The sequence below is a fragment of the Rhineura floridana genome, chromosome 8, assembly GCF_030035675.1.
Source record: "Rhineura floridana isolate rRhiFlo1 chromosome 8, rRhiFlo1.hap2, whole genome shotgun sequence".
NCBI classification, from domain to species: domain Eukaryota; kingdom Metazoa; phylum Chordata; class Lepidosauria; order Squamata; family Rhineuridae; genus Rhineura; species Rhineura floridana.
The window spans coordinates 24849551-24869846 of NC_084487.1; the positions used below are offsets into that span (position 1 = coordinate 24849551).

The following is a 20296-nucleotide window of genomic DNA, read 5'->3' on the forward strand; positions in this document are numbered from 1 at the left end:
AACATCCATAAAACCTTGTTATGTCTTTAAGTCGATTACGACTTACAATTACGAGCAAAGCTCTCCTCCAACACCACATTTCAAATGAGTTGATTTTCTGTTATCTGCTTTTTTCACTGTCCAGCTTTTACATCCATACATAGAGACAGGGAATACCATTGCCTGAATGATCCTGACTTTCCTGTTCAGTGACACATCTTTGAATTTGAGGATCTTTTCTAGTTCTCTCATAGCTGCCCTCCCCAGTCCTAACCTTCTTCTGATTTCTTGACTGTTGTCTCCATTTTGGTTAATGACTGTGCCAAGGTATTGATAATTCTTGACAAGTCCAATGTACTCATTATCAACTCAGCTTTCCCAGCTTTGTCCACCCGGGTATTTGGTTCAGCACTGTGGTAGATCTGAGGGCCGGGGAGGGGGGGTCGCCGTGGTCTATAGGAGTTCTTTTCCTCTCACCAAGCACCCTGTCCAGACGGCAACTGGTCTGGAATGTCTCCACCTTGTATTGGGCCAGGGAGACAGACTAGGAATACTGTTGGTGTACCGTCCACCTTGCTGCCCAACAGCTTCCTTAGCTGAGCTGACAGAGATAGTCTCGGAGGTGCTGTTGAGATCCCCTAGACTTTTGGTACTGGGGGATTTCAACGTCCATGCCGAGGCTGTCTTATCTGGCGCAGCTCAGGACTTCATTGCCTCCATGACAACAATGGGGCTGTCTCAATTTTCTACTGGCCCAACGCATGTGTCGGGACATACTCTTGATCTGATCTTCGCCACTGGACATGGAGATGGTGATCTGGTGGTGGGGTGTTTTTCATCTACCCCATTGTCATGGACAGATCACCGCTTGTTGAGATTTAGACTCACAGCAGCTCTTTCCCTCTGCAAAGGTGGAGGATCTATTAAGTTGATCCGCTCCCGGAGCCGGATGGATCCCGTAGGTTTTCAGAGGGCTCTGGGAGATTTTCCGGCTGATAGGACTGTTGAGGCCTTGGTCGCACTGTGGAATACGGAACTGACCCGGGCTATTGACACAATCGCTCCCGCGCGCCCCCTCCGGTGTAGAGCTCATACAGCTCCGTGGTATACTCCAGAGCTGAGAGCGATGAAACAAGAGAGGAGGAGGCTGGAGTGCAGATGGAGGAAAACTCCCAGTGGATACAACTATGCTTTGGTAAGTGCCACCAATACGTTGTATACAAAAGCGGTAAGGACAGCAAAGAAGCTCTATTTTGCTGCCTCTATTAGATCATCTTTATGCCGCCCAGCGGAGCTTTTTAAAGTCGTGCGAGGGCTCTTACACTCTGGCCCCCACGATACTATGGAAACATCTGAGACCCGCTGCAACGAAATTGCTGGACACTTTCAAGATAAGATCGCATGTATCCGCAGGGACCTTGACTCTGATGTTGTGACAGATGAATCCATTGAAGTGTCCGGAGCACGGCCTTGTCCTTCTTTATTGGATGAGTTTCAGTTGATGCAGCTCAAGGAAGTGGACAAGGTGCTTGGAATGGTTCGGGCTACCACATCTGTTCTGGATCCTTGCCCATCTTGGCTAGTGAAAGCTAGCAGGGCTGGGACCACCGGTTGGGCCAAGGAAGTGGTTAACGCCTCCTTGAGGGAGGGAGTAGTCCCTGGTAGCCTCAAGGAGGCAGTAGTGAGACCTCTTTTAAAGAAACCCTCCTTGGACCCAGATAATTTGAATAACTATAGACAGAGGCGAATGTCCCTTTTTGGGGCAAGGTTTTGGAGCGGGTGGTTGCCAGCCAACTCCAGGCGCTCTTGGATGAAACCGATTATCTAGATCCGTTTCAATCCGGTTTCAGGCCTGGTTTTGGCACCGAAACAGCCTTGGTCGCCCTGTATGATGACCTTTGTCGGGAGAGGGACAGGGGGAGTGTGACTCTGTTGATTCTCCTTGATCTCTCAGCGGCGTTTGATACCATCGACCATGGTATCCTTCTGGGGAGACTCGCGGAGTTGGGTGTCGGGGGCACTGCTTTGCAGTGGTTCCGCTCCTACTTCGCGGATCGTCACCAGAAGGTAGTGCTTGGGGAACATCACTTGACACCATGGACTCTCTATTGTGGAGTCCCCCAGGGATCGGTCTTGTCCCCCATGCTTTTCAACATCTACATGCAGCCGCTGGGTGCGGTCATCAGGAGTTTTGGAGTGCGTTGCCATCAGTACGCTGATGACACGCAGCTCTATTTCTCCTTTTCATCTTCCTCAGGTGAGTCTGTTGATGTGCTGAACCGTTGCCTGACTGCGATAATGGACTGGATGAGAGCTAATAAACTGAGACTCAATCCAGACAAGACCGAGACATTGTTGGTGAACGCCTTCCCTGCTCAGATGGTGGATGTTAACCCTGTTCTGGATGGGGTTACACTCCCCCTGAAAGAACAGGTACGTAGTTTGGGGGTTCTTTTCGACTCTTCCTTGTCTCTCGAGGCCCAAGTGGCCTCAGTGGCACGGAATGCGTTTTACCATCTTCGTCTGGTAGCCCAACTACGCCCCTATCTGGACGGGGACGACCTTGCCTCCGTTGTCCACGCTCTGGTAACTTCAAGATTGGATTACTGTAATGCGCTCTACGTGGGGCTGCCCTTGAAGACAGTTCGGAAGCTTCAGCTGGTGCAGAACGCAGCTGCCAGATAATTGACGAGGACCAGTCGGTCTTCGCATATAACACCTGTCCTGGCGCGTTTGCACTGGCTTCCTATTTGCTTCCGGGCGAGATTCAAGGTGCTGGTTTTGACCTATAAAGCCTTACACGGCGTGGGACCTCAATACCTTGTGGAACGCCTCTCTCGCTATGAACCTACCCGTTCACTTCATTCAGAATCTAAGGCCCTCCTCCGGGTACCAACCTATTGGGAAGCCTGGAGGGTGGTTACGAGATCCAGGGCCTTTTCTGTGGTGGCCCCTGAGTTGTGGAACAGCCTCCCCGAAGAGGTACGCCTGGCGCCTACACTTCCATCTTTTCTGTGCCAGGTAAAGACCTTTTTATGCTCCCAGGCATTTTAATCTTCTTAACTTTTTAATCTTTTAATCTGTATTTTTAATTTTTGTAGTATTTATTTCGTTTTTGTTGTGTTTTTTGTTGTTTGTTCGTATATGTTTTTGTATTTTTATTATGATATATTGTATTTTATCTCGTTTGTTCACCGCCCTGAGAGCTATTTTGCTAAGGGCGGTATATAAATTGAAATAATAAATAAATAATAAATAAAACTCTGAAATTACATACATTTTTTGTTGTCATTGCTTTAGTCTTCTTGACGTTCAGCTGTAGTCTTGCTTTTATGCTTTCCTCTAACTTTCACCAGCATTTGTTATATATATAGTAGTATGGTATCGTCTGCATATTGGTATTTCCCCTCCAATTTTCACACCTTTATCTTGGTCCAATCCTGCTTTCCATATGATATGTTCTGCATATTAAACAAATAGGGTGATAAAATACACCCCTGTCTCACACCCATTCCTATGAGGAACCGGTCAATTTCTCCATATTCTGTCCTTACGGTAGCCTCTTATCCAGAGTATAGGTTGCACATCAGGACAATCAGATGCTGTGGCACCCCCATTTCTTTTAAAGCATTCCATAGTTTTTCATAATCTACACAGTCAAAGGCTTTGCTGTAATCTATAAAACACAGGGTGATTTCCTTCTGAAATATACAAGGTTAAAAATTAACATTAGCAATAGAATTAACCAATTAACCCAGTTCCAACATTCATAGGCCTGCTGAGTGTCTTAAGAGCCCACTTAAATGCAGAAAGGTTGCTCCGCTCAGGCAAAACATTCCCTCATTTTGGGCTAATCATAGAAAAGGCCCCCGCTGTCATGCCCAACCCTACTAGAGAAGGGTCCTTTTCTGTGATGGCACTCCCAATGAGGACTATAGAAGGGGCACCATAGATGAGTGGTAGAGCAGACGGGTTGCATTCAGAAGGTCCCGTGTTCAGTCTCTAGCATCTCCATTTAATAGAATCAGATAGCAAGTCATGAGATGAGCCACTGCCAGTCAGAATGCTGAACTAGATGAATAAAGAGTCTGATTTGCTATAAACAGCTTCCTATCTATGTGTCACCTTACACTAATAGTATTTCAGTTGGCTGTAATTCCATTCTGCTTCTCTAAGTTCCTCAAAACCTACCTCTTCCATAAATTCTTTGGCATATCCTCTGTCCTTCCCCCATATTGAAATGAAGCTGAAGAACATGTAACTCCTCTTGCTTGCGTTCATCCCTTGTTATCCTAGCTTCTCTTCCCCTAGTTTCTTTCCTCTTTTCTACATTTATGCCAATCACCATACTAAAAAAAGGCATGTGCAATGTTATGAGTAGCTAATATGAGAGAGAGAATAACCTGAGGGATGCTGAGAACAGTTCCAGTTGCTCTATCTCAAGAAGGATGTTGAGAAAAAGCAACTGTTGTGATAGCGTAATGCTGGGGAGGGTCCTAGCCAATGACCCAAGTTCTGATACTTACATAATAGGGCTTGTTGTATTCCTGTATATACCAGGTCCATAGCAACTTGTTTTGGTGTATTCACAGGGATGAAATGGACAACAGATAAAAATGGAGTCCTGTCCTTTGACTGCAGAAATCGAGGCTGGTGAGAGATTTTGAAACGATTTCATATAGATTTTGGCTTAATCCTTGTCCCATAGCATTCTTTAGATTTTGGCTTACCTGTTGGCTTCTCTCCCTCCTTTAGTGTGGTTTGAGGAATTCTAATGGCAAGTGTGCAAGCCTTACCATGCATCTTTTCTTTGGAAAATGTAGTTCATACTCCCTGTTGACTATTCTTGAGCATGAAGTGTTTAAGTGCGTATGTAGCTAGAGTTGGCCTTCTTAAAACATGCATTAAAACACAAACTGGAACTTTAGAGGCTGCTCCAGGCTGGTGTTTTATTCCGGGTGTATTCTGCAACATGTTCTTGACATGATAGTACATTTGTGGTGGATTCATTCTGCTTTATTAGTTGTTCTGAGGTGATTTCCCAATGCTACTACATTATTGCTGTCTGGAGGGGCTATAGCATAACAAAAGCGGGACAGAAATACAGGATATGCACTGAATTGGAAGCCAAGCAGTATGTGCACACCAAAACCTTTGCAGGTGCAAACATTGAAAGCAGAATCACGTATGACCACCCCGATAGCATCATGAGCACAGATCATAATGAATGTGCAATAAAAAGGACATGTGGAGGGGACCTAAGTTGTTTTTTCCTTCCAGCTTTTACTTCCTTCTGAGACATGTCCTAGGTACTCTCGGGGAACTTTTCCTTACTGTTTTAACTTCTCCTTCTTCATGTGACTGTCTCTAAAGAAAATGCTAAAATTGCTCACTATCATTCAAAGCATGTACATCTATGAAGGATCATCTTTCCTTATATCATCCTGCGTGTGGCTCTTCCCTCCTTTACACAGTTGGGTGAGGAGCATTAGGTAGTGAAGCACAAGAGAGCATTTTCCATAGTGGCACCCTCCCTGTGGAATGTCCTCTCCTTAGAAGTGTAGTTGGCACTGACACTTCTTAGCATTTTGGTGCCAAGTTAAGATCTATCTGTTTGTCCAGGCATTTTCAGTGATTTAGTTAGCTATTGTTAAATTGATCCTGCTCTGTGATTTTAGCTGCTCCTTTTTGGTTGAAAAGGATTTTATGGATTTATTATAGAGTATTTTGTGTTTTATGTGTTGTATCCCACCCTGGTATCTTTACGGATGAAGGGTAGGTTATAAATATTTTTAAAAAAAGAAATAATTTAAAAATATGATATATCATAAGAACAAAGGGCCCATGTAGTCTAGCATCCTGCTTTCCACAGTGGTTAAAGTTAGCCTCCCCAGCCTGGTGCAGTCCAGATGTTTTGAATTACAATTCCCATCAGCACCAACTACCAGGGCCATGCTGGGTGGGGCTGGTGGAATTTTATAGTCCAAAATATCTGGAGGTCATCAGGTTGAGGAATGCTGGGTTAAGCAGCTGCTTCTGGGAAACTCACAAACAGAGCATGAGTACTATAGCTATTGCTTCCCAATAATTAACATTCAGTTGCATGCTATCTGTGAACTGAGTGGCTGATAGCCAGTGATAGACCTAAATGTAAATGTACTGCCTTCAAGTCGATTCCAACTTATGGCGACCCTATGAATAGGGTTTTCATGAGACTGAGAAGGAGTGACTGGCCTAAGGTCACCGAGTGAGCTTCATGGCTATGTGGGGATTTGAACCCTGGTCTCCCAGGTTGTAGTCCAACACCTTACCCACTACACCACACTGACCTACCTTCCATAAATTTGTCTTAAGCCTCCCTTAAAAGCATCTAAGTTGTAATTTATGCCTTCCTGTGATAACCTGTGTGTTTTTACTCTGCATTGTTATACTATAAACCTGACTTCAATTTGATTAGTATATTGAATTGTGTGATGAAACACAAAGATGTAAATTTTGTTTCTCAATAAGACATGCTTTTTCTTCATTGAATGTATTAGTAGCAGAGCGTAGAAAAGTTACTTTTTTGAACTACAACTCCCATCAGCCCCAGCCAGCATGGCCACTGGATTGAGCTGATGGGAGCTGTAGTTCAAAAAAGTAACTTCCAAGCTCTGATTAGTAGCTATGCTGTGCTAGCTTTTCTTTATCATTTTTTCTTTCTTTGTTAATCCTTACATATGAATTCTTTTTTATGCTTATTTGTAGTATATTTTTCTTGTTATATGTACTGTAAATTTTCAAATTAATAAAAAGGAAAGAGGAAAAAATCATCTAAACTGATGGCTGTCACCTCTTCCTGTTTGTTTGTTTATTAGATATATATCCCACCCTTCCTCCCAACAGGAGCCCAGGGCAACAAACAAAAGCACTAAAAGCACTTTAAAACATAATAAAAACAGATTTTAAAATATATTAAAACAAAACAACCTTGAAAACAGTAAAACACAAGGTTTAAAAACATCTTTTTTTAAAAAAAACTTTAAAAGCATATTAAAATCTATATTTGAGTTGTATTGTGCGTTACGATTTTTATCGTATTGTTCTATTTATTGTATTGAGTTTTGCTTGGTATGCTTTTGTACTGTTATCTTTAATCTGTATATGTTTTTGATATTTTTTTCTTTTTTGTAAGTCGCTTTGAGTTTCATTTTGGAAAAAAAGCAACTAATAAGTATCATTAATAAATAATAAATAAATAAAAAGCAATTCCAATGTTGCAGCAATGTCCATCAATTAAATGTGTGTGCCCATATTTTCTGTCATCTGTTCTGAATCTAGTACCAGTTCTAGTATTTTGAGAGAGGGAGGAAAAACCTATCTCTGTCCACACCTTGTGGATAATTTATGTATTGTACCTGTTGGAGGAGAGCTTTGCGCATACCGTGGACTGCAAAAAAGACAAATAATTGGGTGTTGGACTGCCTTCAAGTCAATTCCGACTTATGGTGACCCTATGAATAGGGTTTTCATGGTAAGCAGTATTCAGAGGGGGTTTACCATTGCGTTCCTCTGTGGCTGAGAGGCAGTGACTGGCCCAAGGTCACCCAGTGTCAGCTCTGCACTGACTCAGCAGTGCCGGTGGGGGCTGGAAATGCCTGGGTCGTTGGCAGGGGAAGAAAGTGCTTAGCCGGCAGTCTGGTCGTAAATCTGCCAGGCCTATGAGGAGGGAACCTAATCAGGGCCAGGCCTGTCCGAAGCTTACTTGCCGAGTCCGAAGTCCAGAAGCGAGGTCAGTAGAGGTCCGGGATCAATTGCCAAGGGGTCAGTCCAAGAGACGTTGCAAAGAAATCAGGAATACACGAAGCCACGCCTGACGTTGCAGTCAGCAACCAGCTGAAGCCAAGGGGTGCCTTATAAGGAGCAGGTTTGACAGCAGGTGTGAGCCCTCAGCGTTTGGGCCTTAAGGGGACAGGCCGGCCTCTCTTCTGCCTGACCTTCTGCTGTCTACGTTCTGCAGGTGAGGGGGGAGTATCCTGTTCACTGTCTGCGTCTGGCTGCAGGGCCTCTGCTGTATCTGAGATGCTCTGCAGCTGAGGGGGAGAAGGAGCTGGATTCTCAGGAGTTTCCTCCGTGGCTCCTTCTGGGTCTGCTGCTCCTGGGTCTGCTGCTGTTACTCCCGAGTCGTCCTCATCGGAGAAGTCCTCTGACGGGGCCATGACACCCAGTGAGCTTCATGGCTGTGTGGGGATTCAAACCCTGGTCTCCCAGGTCGTAGTCCAAAAAGTAAACCAGAACTATCACTAGAAGCTAAAATGATGAAATTGAAGTTATCATACTTTGGACACATTATGAGAAAACATGACTCACTAGAAAAGACAATAATGCTGGGAAAAACAGAAGGAAGTAGAAAAAGAGGAATGCCAAACAAGAGATGGGTTGATTCCATAAAGGAAGCCACAGACCTGAACTTACAAGATCTGAACAGGGTGGTTCACGACAGATGCTATTGGAGGTCACTGATTCATAGGGTCGCCAGAAGTTGTAATCAACTTGAAGGCACATAACAACAAAAAAGGAGCCCCAAATGCTTTAGCCTGCCCTCATATGGAAGGTGGTCCTCCAGCTCCATGCTGTTTTTGCTTACCACTTCCTGCAGAAATCAGAAATAAAAGAATAGTTGTGTGATACCAAGTTAGTGGGGCACAAATTACTTGAGGGGAGATGCGAAGTAGCAAAGTGCTTTACAGTGATAACACCCATAAATAGAAAGCATATAAAACACAAAAAACTGGTGCCTTCCAAATGTTGTTGGACTTTGATTTCCATCAGCCCCAACCAGTACAGGTAATGGTGGGCGATGATAGAGTCCAGCAACACCAGGTTCCCTATCCCTGATCTAAAAAAATATGTGTAGCAACTAGGAAAACCCTATTTCATACTAAAGATCTCACCACACACAGGATAGGTATAGCAGAAAAACAAAAGTCCAATATGAAGCTTTGAAATCTATCACGGTATGGTTTGTACCACTGTAGGAAAATGGGTCAGGTTTGGATTTCAGTACAGGGACCGTATGGGTTTTACCTGTATGACTCTCCTCATCCCTGTCCCTTATGCTGTGCAATGCTATACATGCCTACTCAGAAGTAAGCTTTACCGACTTCAATAGGACTTACCCCCAGGTAAGCTTCTAGTTTTGGTGTACAAAGCCCTACACAGCTTGGGACCAGGATACCTGAAAGCTCTTCTTACCCCTTGTATACCCAGTCAATCTCTGCGCTCAGCAGGTGAGGGCTTCTTGCAGATACCATCTGGACCTTTTGTGTTGTGGCACCAACACTTTGGAATTCCCTCCCCTTGAATATTAGACAGGCACCATTCCTGTTTGTCGTTCTGTGTGATGCAGCGAACCCAGTTGGCACAAGAGATTGCTGAGAGTATCCCGGTTAAAGGATTTCAGGTCTGGTAGAGATTCAGACGCGTTAAAAGGTTTAAGAGTCTTTATTCCAAAAGACATACAGCTACAAGAATCACTAGCTCCAAAAACAACCCCCACACTTGCTTCCGGTTTGCCGAGCGCTTTTATCTCATTCCGTGCCCTTGCTCAGCAACATCTGCAGTTTGGCCTTGGCATGAACACATCGCTGGCTTAACCCCACAATTGCCTGTTTTACTGTCCTTGTGGAAATACATTGCTTCTGAGCATACAACACTGTTACCTTTTCGGCGCCTACTGTACCTTCCTCTATCCATAAGCTGTTTAAGTAGAGGCCTTATTCCAGTCTGTCCTGGAACTGCTTTTTAAAATGTTTTTAAGGTTGTTTTTTTAAAAAAAATTAAAAATATGTTTTAAAGTATTTTGTTTTTAAGGTGTTTTAAAGCTTTCAGTGTTTTTGTTTGTCGCCCTGGGCTTCTTCTGGGAGGAAAGGCGGGATATTACTTACTTAATTAAAATAAATAAATAAATAAATAAGTTTGTATAGGATTGCAACCTTCATCTTCCTGTTAATTATTAGCAAGTCTTGCTTCCAGAGGAACTTCAGTTTCAGGAGGAGAAGGGGCTGCTGCATGAGCTCCCTCCACATGGCCTTCTCACATTAATATTAGTAATGCGAAGGAGACTTATTGCCTTGGCCTCCATACTGCCAGTGTAATATATGAGAGACGAGGTATAGATTGTAAAGAGTTGTCAAAGGCATCTACAAATCACTTCCTTCTCTTGACAAGACATGTTATTAAAAAAGGAGATCTCATCTTTCATTTACCCAGGATTTACAATTCCTTTTCTCACATTAGCTAAACTCTGCCACAGTCTCGGCTTCTCTAAGCCCAGAGTAGCAGAAAAGTTCTAATAAGTTAGTAGTTGTTATTGTTAAAGTTTCTATCCCACCCTTCCTCCTAAAGGAACCCAGGGCATGAAATAACAAATCAACAAAACAATAAATAAAAATTTAAAATTAAATGAAAGCATTTAAAATATTAAGAACATTTAAAAACGTTATGGGCATCTAAGATAGTTTTAAAAACCATTACATATCCTCACACCCTAATAATTTACAGGTTGTTGGGAACAGTATCTTTTGGGCATCAAACACCTGGGAACAGGAATATTTTTAATTTCTTTATGAATGTTAATAATGAGGGAGACAGGCACACCTCGCCAAGTAGGGCATTCCACAAATGGGAAACTGCCTCCAAGAAGGTCCTGTCATGGGTCAGTACTAACTAGGCAGCGTCTCCAACAAGAGGTGCCAATCACAGTGTCCCAGATGATTGGTACTGGGGGGGGGCTGTTCTTTGTAGGTTGTTTTTGTTGTTGTTAAAAGAATTTATCTGCCACCTTAAATAAGGCAGCTTATGTCTTTGGAAGATGCATTCTTAGATTGCCAAGCCAGATGGGAAAGGCATCAGTGCCTTCTCCTGATTCTACCATACATTTAGATCCAGCATTCATCACTTCTTCAGTCTTGCATCATGTGCTCCATGATATGACCAGGAACTTCCCTCTTGTGCCCTACTTGCAGATTTAATTTATATTTACTGCTTTCCTTTCCTCTTCCTGTCAAGGTACATCCAGGCAAGAGGAGTTTCTTGCTCAACTTAACTCCAACGTAATGTATGCTGTTTCACGCAACAACGCACACACGCCAACAGCAGCTACATCACCCAAAGATATTGTAATTCTGGTGGACATCAGTGGGAGCATGGTCTGCGACTAACCATTGCCAAACACACCATCGTCACCATTTTGGACACGCTGGGAGAAAATGACTTTGTTAATATTATTGCTGTAAGTATGACATCCTTTCTCATTGTAAACATCCTTTATCTCAGAGTCAACAGCACTAGATTTTAGTGTGGGCAAGAGCTTTGGCTTGGCACTGGGGTGAGCAAATCAATCTATTTCTGGTCCATGCCCTTTCACCTGTGTTCACCCATAAGACTGCCCCTTTTCTGCATTAATTTATAGATTTTTAAGATGCACAAAAATTTAAACACATATTTCTAAATGTATTTTCTCTCAAAATATGTATTTCTAAATCTCTTTTCAAAATGTATTTGATACGTTTTTGAACCAAGATCTGTATGAGAATGTTCAAAAAGGGCAAAAAACATTGGATAACTAAGACTGCAGTCCTAACCCCCATTTACCTGGGAGTAAGCCTCACTGAATTCTGTGGGACCTACTTCTGAGTAGACATGGTTAGGATTGTGCTGTAAGTTCAGATCCGCACATTAGACCAGAAGGTGTGGATCAGGTTAGTTCACATCTGACTTCACAAGGATCAAATCATCTGGCATCCCAGACTTGGCAGCTCCCAGACATTCCAGTTTGCCTTCCTAACCTCCATCCAATGACTGGTTACTAGAAGCTGGAGAAATTATCCCTTGATGTTTCTGACTCCATGCACACCATCCATTTAAAGCACATTCTTTTCCCCAAAGAATCCTGGGAATTGTAGTTTATGCAGGGTGCTGGGAATCACAGTTCTATGAGGGGTGAACTACACTTCCCAGGATACTTTGGAGGGAGGGACAGAAATTTGCTTTAAATCTGCTTTAAATGTATGGTGTAGCCTTTGTCTGGAATATTTGCAGCCCTGTCTGCTGTATGCTCTAGGGAAGGCCATACCTGGATGCTTTCACTTTTTTTAAAAAAATAAGCACATGTAATTTTGCCTTCATGCTTTATTGAAGAGATTTTCTTCATTGTTTTCTTCCCCCTCTTTTTGGGGTGCGGTGGGGACAAAGAGCCTTGTGCCCAAAAGATACACCCAGGAAGTTGGATATGTTCCTGGTCTTAACAAATTCTTCCTATGTCTTGTGCTTCTTGCAGACAGAAATTATTTCGGAGTATCTACCGCAAGGCATTTCTAGCTTCAGTTATCTGTACCAGGAACTGATTGCAGCAGTTAAAAATAGTCCTTGCTGTGATCAGATTAAATATTTGCAGGGCTTGGGCAGAGTATTTATTCTTAAGAACAGTTTTTGTAGGATTAAATGGCAACAGAACCATCACATGCCTCACCATCCAAAAATAAGGAACAAAATGGCTAATTGGGCATTTGATCATTTGGGATGGGGGAGATGGAGGGGGAGAATGAGACCTGAAATGGGAGAGGAGGGAATGTCCACAGGTAGCCACACATGCAGTCTGAAGACTTGGTACACTGGGCAGTTCAACTCTCCAGCCACTCCCTACACCTTTATGCTACTGAGTACTTTCTGGCCTCTCACTGCAACTTAGCCTAAGCAGATGTGACTGAAACAATGCTTGTTACTATGAGTGGCCGGCAGAAAGGGCTATGGTGGCATACCTGGCCTCCCAAGAGCAGCATCAGTGACGGGTTGGGGCACAATTTGGTGGAGCACCAATTTGGCTCCCCCAGTATGCCTGCACCGCCCCCACTCCATCCTGGCTTATGGCAGGTGCCCAGAGGCCAGGTCCACAGGGCTGCCCCTTCCTTCCGGCCGCTTCTGCTTCCCATCTCTTTATTCCCCCTGTTCACCTGAGCCTATTGGTTTCTCATTCAGGACCAGCCCTATCATTAGGCACAATGAAGCAGCCACCACAGGCAGCTGAGTTTGGGTGTCATAAAAGGGCAGCAAATTTTTAGCTATATAATTTATTATTATTCAATTTTTATTCCCAGAAGAAGGGAGTGGTGGGATGTGCTGCCGCAGGTGCCAAAATAACTTGGCTAGTCCTGACTATAGTGCACCTGGTGGGTGGATGGGGAGTCCCCATTTGCTGGTCTTCTGCAGGTGGCAAAACGTCTTGAACCAGCCCTGTCCTCATTCACTCCCTCATTTGTAGCCCTGTAGTCACTGGAGTCAGTTGCCTGACCCTTCTGTGCCCCTCTACAACAGCAGGCCCTTTCATTTCTTTCTCCTTTAGTTTCCTGAGCAGCAGAAAGCAGGTGTGTTTTGGAGAGGGGACGCATCGGGACTTCATCCCTGTCACATTTTCTGCAGCCGGCCCCCTCCAATCTGCCACCCATTCACACATACACACACCAGGGCGAAGGAGGAGACAGGAGGGGAGGGGGCAAAAAATCTGCTTAATTCCGGTGTGTGTGGGGGGGGTCGGAATTAACCAGATATTGCCCACCCCAGCCTACAGCCTGTCTTTTGCCCCACAGCGTGGCTCTTCCTCTTCCTACTTCCTTCGCTAGCACTCCTGAGGAGGATATTGCTGCGGCTGGGCTCCTGCCTCCTCCTCCTTCATGGTAGCGGGCGTGAAGGGACTCTGCACTTGAAAGAAATTTACACAGGAGAAAGGTGGCGAGGATGACAGAGGGTGAGAGAAGTTTACCCAGGGGGAGGGTGGAAGGTAGTTGCAACCCCAGGAATGACTATTTTGACTTCAGATCACCCAGCCTAGGAAGGAATTGGATGTTGTGCTTGCTTCTTGGGTTTTTTAACCCCCTCCCTGAGGTGATGGATCAGTTCAGGTTTCAGGGGAAAGCAAGGGCAAATAAAGACCTTTTTTATTTTTAAAATGAAATTCAGGTGAAGATCTTACTTGAGGAAGAAAATTGGACATTGACAGCCAGGGTTATCCACTTCTTAAATTACTATTATTATTATTTAGTGGGGAGAAATGCCTAGTGTGAATCTATGTCTAGATTTATTTCCAAAAAACATGGGAAGATTTTTTGTAGAACCCTGCATTTTAAAATATGTATCATGCCCTCAAAAACTTGCTCACATTGTATAGCTGTAGGGGCTGTTCTTGATGCATTTCCTTCTATAGTAGGCACTATTTCCCTCCTTTTGTCATTACAGTACAATGATTATGTTCATTACATTGAATCCTGTTTTAAGGGGATCCTGGTTCAAGCAGACAGAGATAACAGAGAGGTAAGTACTTGGCTCAAAATTTTTAGGCATGTTCCTTATTGTGTCCTGGTTTATAGGGAAGCAAGTGGACTTTTAAAAAGTGTTCTTTCTGTCACACTGACTTTTACTAATACTTTTACACACCATAAGAGTAGCTTAGGTGCCTGCCATGGGACTTTCTAGGACAGGGATGGAGAACTTGTGGTCCTCTGGATGATGTTGAAATCCAGCTCTCATTAGCCCAGCCACTATGAGCAATGTTTAGGAGTGATAGGAGTTGTAGATAAACAACATCTGGAGGGTTGCAAGTTTCCCAACCCTGCTCTCTGCTGTTTGTCTTCCATAGATTTTGACTCACAACTGTTGGATAGCACCAGTGGCCCTGCCACTGATTTCCTTTTATTGTTTAAAGGGTTTGTTTGTCTTTCTAAGCCAAGGAGAAAGATGAAAAAAAGAGAGAAGGACAAAGGCCATACAACAAAGTAATACTGGCTTTACGCCAACCATGATTTTGCATGAAGAATCATGGGAATTGTAGTTGATGAGGGTGTTTAGAGTTAAACATTCTGCCTTACAGAACTATAGTTATGAAGAGAAGGAACGGAAGATGGATGTTTCATAACAGTGTGGGTTCCATTTTCCAGATGTAAAAAAGCTGTGTTGTGTTAATTCCATTCTCTATTTATATAAATATGATAGAACATTTCCAGATTAGAAATGTGTTAAAAACAACATTTTAATGTTAAGGTATCTGAAAAGTAAGGTGCATTCTTTATGATCCTTGGGACTATGATACTTTAGAGTAGATGCAAGGAACAATTTTGGAAAAAAAATTAGGAAACCATTCTTGATTAAGTATGGGGCAAGAGAGGGAAGGTGTTGGTGTGCCTTCCCTTAAATTTTCCAGGATTATTGCTCACACCTATCAACATCCAATGCCCAGTTGGATGTAAAATGAACCAAACTGAAGCAATCCACAATAATGCAAATCCAAGACAGACAATACACTGCTTTTTAGTAATCTGCTCTTTGATGTCTCTTGCTAACTGGGCAATGTGGGCTTGTAGGCCTCTGCCCCAGGGGAGGGACCATAACTCAGTGCTAGAGCACATACTTTGCACACAGAAAGTCTCTGCATACACACCATACATTTAAAGCACCCCCCCAAAAAAAGAATTCTGGAAGCTGTAGTTTACTCCTCACATAACTACAAGGTTCTATTCAACTAAGTCCTGCTCGAGTAGATCCATTAAAGTTAATTAATCTAAGTTCCATTTCTGAGAACTTCAATAGGTCTACTCTGAGTAGCCTCTTCTTCAGAGGCACACCTTAAAGTGGTGAGGGGGTTTGAGTGTGTCAAAGAAGCTGACAGCAATGCCGTCAAGAGGCTAGACCAAGAGGCTAGACTCCTAGCTTGGTCACTCAAGGCGCAGTGGTCAAAGCTGAGACACCAGACTAACATGCTTCCAGATTCAGAGAAAGGCAATGGTAAACCACCTCTGAATATCTCTTACCACAAAAACCCTATGAACAGAGTATCCAAAATGCAACACGAGATAGTGCTGGAAGATGTGACCCCCACGTCAGATTGCACTCAGTGAGCTACTAGGGAAGAACAACGGGCAAGTATAAGTAGCACTGTGACTAATGATGCAACTGGAGGCTGATGCACACAGATGCGAAAGGAGAGTCTGGAGTTGTATGATGTACACAGTAGGAACATGGAATGTGAGAAGCATGAACCAGGGAAAGTTAGAAATTGTCAAGCAAGAAATGGAATGCATCAACATTACAATACTTGGCATGAGTGAATTAACTTTTCAGTGCATTTTCCCATCACTTTCCTTATCACAAAAAAGTAGATGTTCTGGGGAAGCAAGAGCTCCAAATCAACTTTCATTGCACAACTTGAATTTGATGATATATGCCTGAATCCCATCAGAAAAGAGCAACAGTCTGGAAGCACCCTTACTTTCTTTACTGATAGGAGTTGCATCATTATGCATCCCCAAGTGTGGAGCTGTCCCAACACTGAAGTCAGCAGAGAAGACTATTTTGGCACATGGAGTGTTGATGGTGTTTCTGGTGTTTTAGTGTGTATGCACTTGTCTCTGTCTCAGCCTTCCCCAACCTAGTGGGGAAGTCCAGATGTTTTGGACTACCATTCCCATCAGCCCCAGCTTGCATGGCCAATAATCAGGGGTGATGGGAGTTGTAGTCTGGCAGCATCTGGAGGGCACCAGGTTGGGGAAGGCTGTTCTACCTTAACTCACTACTATGAGAATATCTTGCCTCCTTTGCTTAGCATTTCAAGCAGCTGGTGGGTGAGTTGCATACAGAAGGAGTTGGGACAGTGAACAAAGCCCTGACAGAATCCTTCAGAATCCTGAGGAAGGTAAGAAATGTTGTGGGGCTAGGGTTTTACTTTATTATTATTTATTATTATTTGTTTATTACATTTATACCCCGCCTTCCTTTTTTCATGAAACCCAAGGCGGCTTACATATGGTTTGCAGGCGGTCTCCCAACCAGGCACTGCCCAGACCTGACCCTGCTTAGCTTCAGCTAAGCTTATGTGCCTTCAGACCATAGCCTGGGACTATTTTTTTAATGCATACTGCTTTCCTTCTGTGTCCTGCAGCATTGTGGCAGTTATGGCAGTGCATTGGAGGAGAAGGAAGTGCTCCAGATAACAGTGACAAAAACTGTCTGTGACAGCGCCAGAAGCTGCTGATAGGCATGTTGGCTGAAATTGTGACAAGAGAGGATGATGGCAACATGTTTGGATAGGGTTATTTTAGGAACTTTGATTTTATATATACTGTATATAAATGTCTGACTCCAGATGGCAAGGAAATTGTGATGTTACTGTGAGAAAGAAAGATAGGTTATAGATATGGTTTGTGGTGTCAGAAAGTAAACTGTGAGATAACGAAGCTCCCACTAGAAGAGGTGACCCCAATAGTTCATCAGGGTCTTAACTCATCTAGAACTTGATTTCCTCAGTGGCGATACTTTTGAGTTAGGCATTTAATCAGAACTCAGTGTGGTGTAGTGGTTAAGGTTTTGGATTAGGACCTGGGAGACCAGGGTTCGAATCCCCACATCACTGCCTCTCAGAGGAAGGCAGTGGTAAACCCCCTCTGAATATCGCTTACCGTGAAAACTCTATTCATAGGGTCACCATTAAGTCAGAATTGACTTGAAGGCAGTCCATTTCCATTTTGTCTTTCATATTTGAACATCTTGACAATTCTTCAATGGTTTGAGAGTACAAAATGACTAACTGAGTCTGTTTTCCAGGTGACAGGAGAGGTGAAAAGGGTTAAACTGAAGTCATTTAAAGGAACGAGAATGAGAACTTTTTCATGTTAAGGCATAAAATAGCATAATTAAACTGAATATATTCCCAGAGTCAGTTTCACTCATACAGATAAAACCTGGATCCTCAGCCTTATATTCAGTGAATGGAATGAGTTAACTTGGAATTGCTCTGCTTTGCACCAGAATAATATGGCTCCTCCACACCATCAGATGTGGAACCTACCAAGTGGTGCTTCAGCTAGAAAATGAGATATTAAATTTAATTAGCATCACTCAGTAAAGTTGCACTAATGGGGAGCTATGAGGGCAAAAACCAATCCAGTGGTGATAGTGACAGTGGTACCAGCAAACTGCAAATCCACTCTGAACCAATCACTTCTTTGTATTTTTGGTAGGGAAAATCTCTATTATAATTTTTGGGAACTCTTAAGATCTTTCCCTAAATTTATAATTAATTAAATGTCTTCTTTCTTAAGATCGTTGATGGGAATCAGGAGAGCATGTCTCTCCCCCAGAATGAAAAATTTTATGTTTTCAGATTTTTCGCATTATCGCCCATAGATAAAACCCAGCACAGTAGCTGTTCCTATTCTTGTCTTGTTGGTAAGAGGTCTAGTATGCCTATTGCACATTTTTATACATAATAATGGAAGTTTACAAAATAGTGGTAAACATAGCAAGGAAATAGTATTGGTTATTGTTAGTTGGATATACAGCTATTATGTCATCATGTCATATCATGTCGCAAACATATTACACATGACACTATTTGAGAGAAGTCTTTCTCATTTCTGTAGGAACAAAATATTGTGCTTTGCTTTCAAGAATGAAATCCCCTCCAGTAGAATCACAACTTTGATAAACGGCATGTGGACTATGCACAACAAATCAGTAACAATATGATACTCTGAACCAGAGTTTAATTAAAGCTAGGGCTTACCAACGCTGAATCCCAGGATCTGTTTTCTGTGCTGGAATGAATATCTGGTTCATTTAAAGTAATTACAAAATGTACCTTAGGAGCATGTGCAAAGTGCCTTCCTCTCACCACAGGAAGTAATATGGGATTGGAGCATGTGCTTTCAGAAAAAATGGCCTAATTTCTGAGAAAACCTGAATCATTCACATGTGTTCTCAACAGCCTTCCCGCTTTGTTGGAGGGGTTGTGGGAAGATTGGAACTTACTTTCATTTGTGGTGGGAATGTGAACATGTACAAGACTTTTGATTGTTGATTTATAATGAAATGTTAACCATATCTCAGGAGCACTTTGCATTTTCCCCAAAACTGATGTTACTAAACATTTTTGATGACACACATGCGAAATTGCTCTCTAAAGAACTTATCATTTACATGACTTTGGCAGCAAAGATTGCAATTGCTTCACAACGGAAAACAGCAACAAGTCTCTCAATTGAACATTGGTATAACTCCCTCTGGAATATTGCCATAACGGAAAAGCTCACACATGAACTGAAGTTAAGACTAGGAAAAGAAACACCAGACTCTTTTTATATCATTTGGCATTCATTTATTAAATATACTTCTGAAGATTCATTTGCTCATTCTCCATCCAAAGAAGCCTGGCAGATTTGGAAATATGTTTAATTGTAGTAGTTATTATTTGGTCAGGTAAAGTGGACCATTTTCTTGCCAGCTAGACAACACAGTGAATTTGTTCTCAGATATGTATCTGGGGAAATTTTGTTCCCTTGTTTATTTATGTTAAATTTAGTTCATATTTGGTTGCATTGGTATCGGATGGTCATGTATAAGAAATCTTGGTGTTATATGAAGAAGTGATACCTGCAGAGAAAACAAATGAAGTTTATACAAAAAAAAGAAAAGAAAAAGAAAACCTGAATCATAGCTTTTCTGATTTTAGAAATTAAAACCTGGTTCCTTTGCAAACGCATTTTGAATCATGAGGAACCTTATAAAGGTTCTGCTTCTGAGCAGAACTCTCACTAAGACTGATGGGAGTTTTTCCAAAGTTCTTAATTAAGGGCTTTTAGATCAAGCCATAATTTAAATGATGGTGAAGGGCTGTAGGTCAGTGGTAGAGCACCTCCTTTGCATGCAAAAGATCCCAGATTCAATTCCTGGCATCCTCATTCCATTAGGTAGGGCTAGGAGAGTCTTTCTGCCTGAAATCTGGGAGAGCCACTGCCAGTCAGTGCAGACAATACTGAGCTACATGAACCAATGGTCTAACTCAGTACAAGGCAGCTTCTGATGTTCTTATATGTTTGCATGCAGAAAATCCCGGGTTCAATTCCTGGCATCTCCAGGTAGGGCTGGGAGAGAACCCGTCTGAAATCCAGGAAAAGCACTGCCAGTCAGTGCAATCAATACTGAGCTAGATGGACCAATGCCCTGACTTAGTATAAAGCAGCTTCCCATGTTCCTAACAAACATACTTCATATTCCTACACCAGTCCAAGTAAAATTCTCATTTGTACGGGTCGCATAATTATTATCACTATTGGTTCCATTCTGTTTGCAGTTCAGAAATGCTGGTCAAGGAGGTCTTTGTAACCAAGCCATCATGCTGATCACTGATGGAGCTATGGAAGATTATGAATATGTCTTTGAAAAATTCAACTGGCCTGGTCGTCAGGTTTGTTTCCAAAGTGCTGAATGAAGAGGACTGACTGGTGCCGAATGA

The 20296-nt window shown here is 42.8% G+C and overlaps 1 protein-coding gene across 1 annotated transcript in view; it reads left to right on the plus strand.

Moving 5' to 3' along the window:
* The window catches only part of CACNA2D4 (calcium voltage-gated channel auxiliary subunit alpha2delta 4), a 270960-nt gene that overhangs the window by 38061 nt on the left and 212603 nt on the right, over nucleotides 1–20296 (plus strand). The window contains 7 exon segments of the mRNA XM_061582150.1: nucleotides 4572–4632; nucleotides 4910–4923; nucleotides 11119–11163; nucleotides 11166–11251; nucleotides 14251–14325; nucleotides 16610–16699; nucleotides 20135–20248. Of these exon segments, the coding sequence (XP_061438134.1) occupies nucleotides 4572–4632; nucleotides 4910–4923; nucleotides 11119–11163; nucleotides 11166–11251; nucleotides 14251–14325; nucleotides 16610–16699; nucleotides 20135–20248 (485 nt within the window).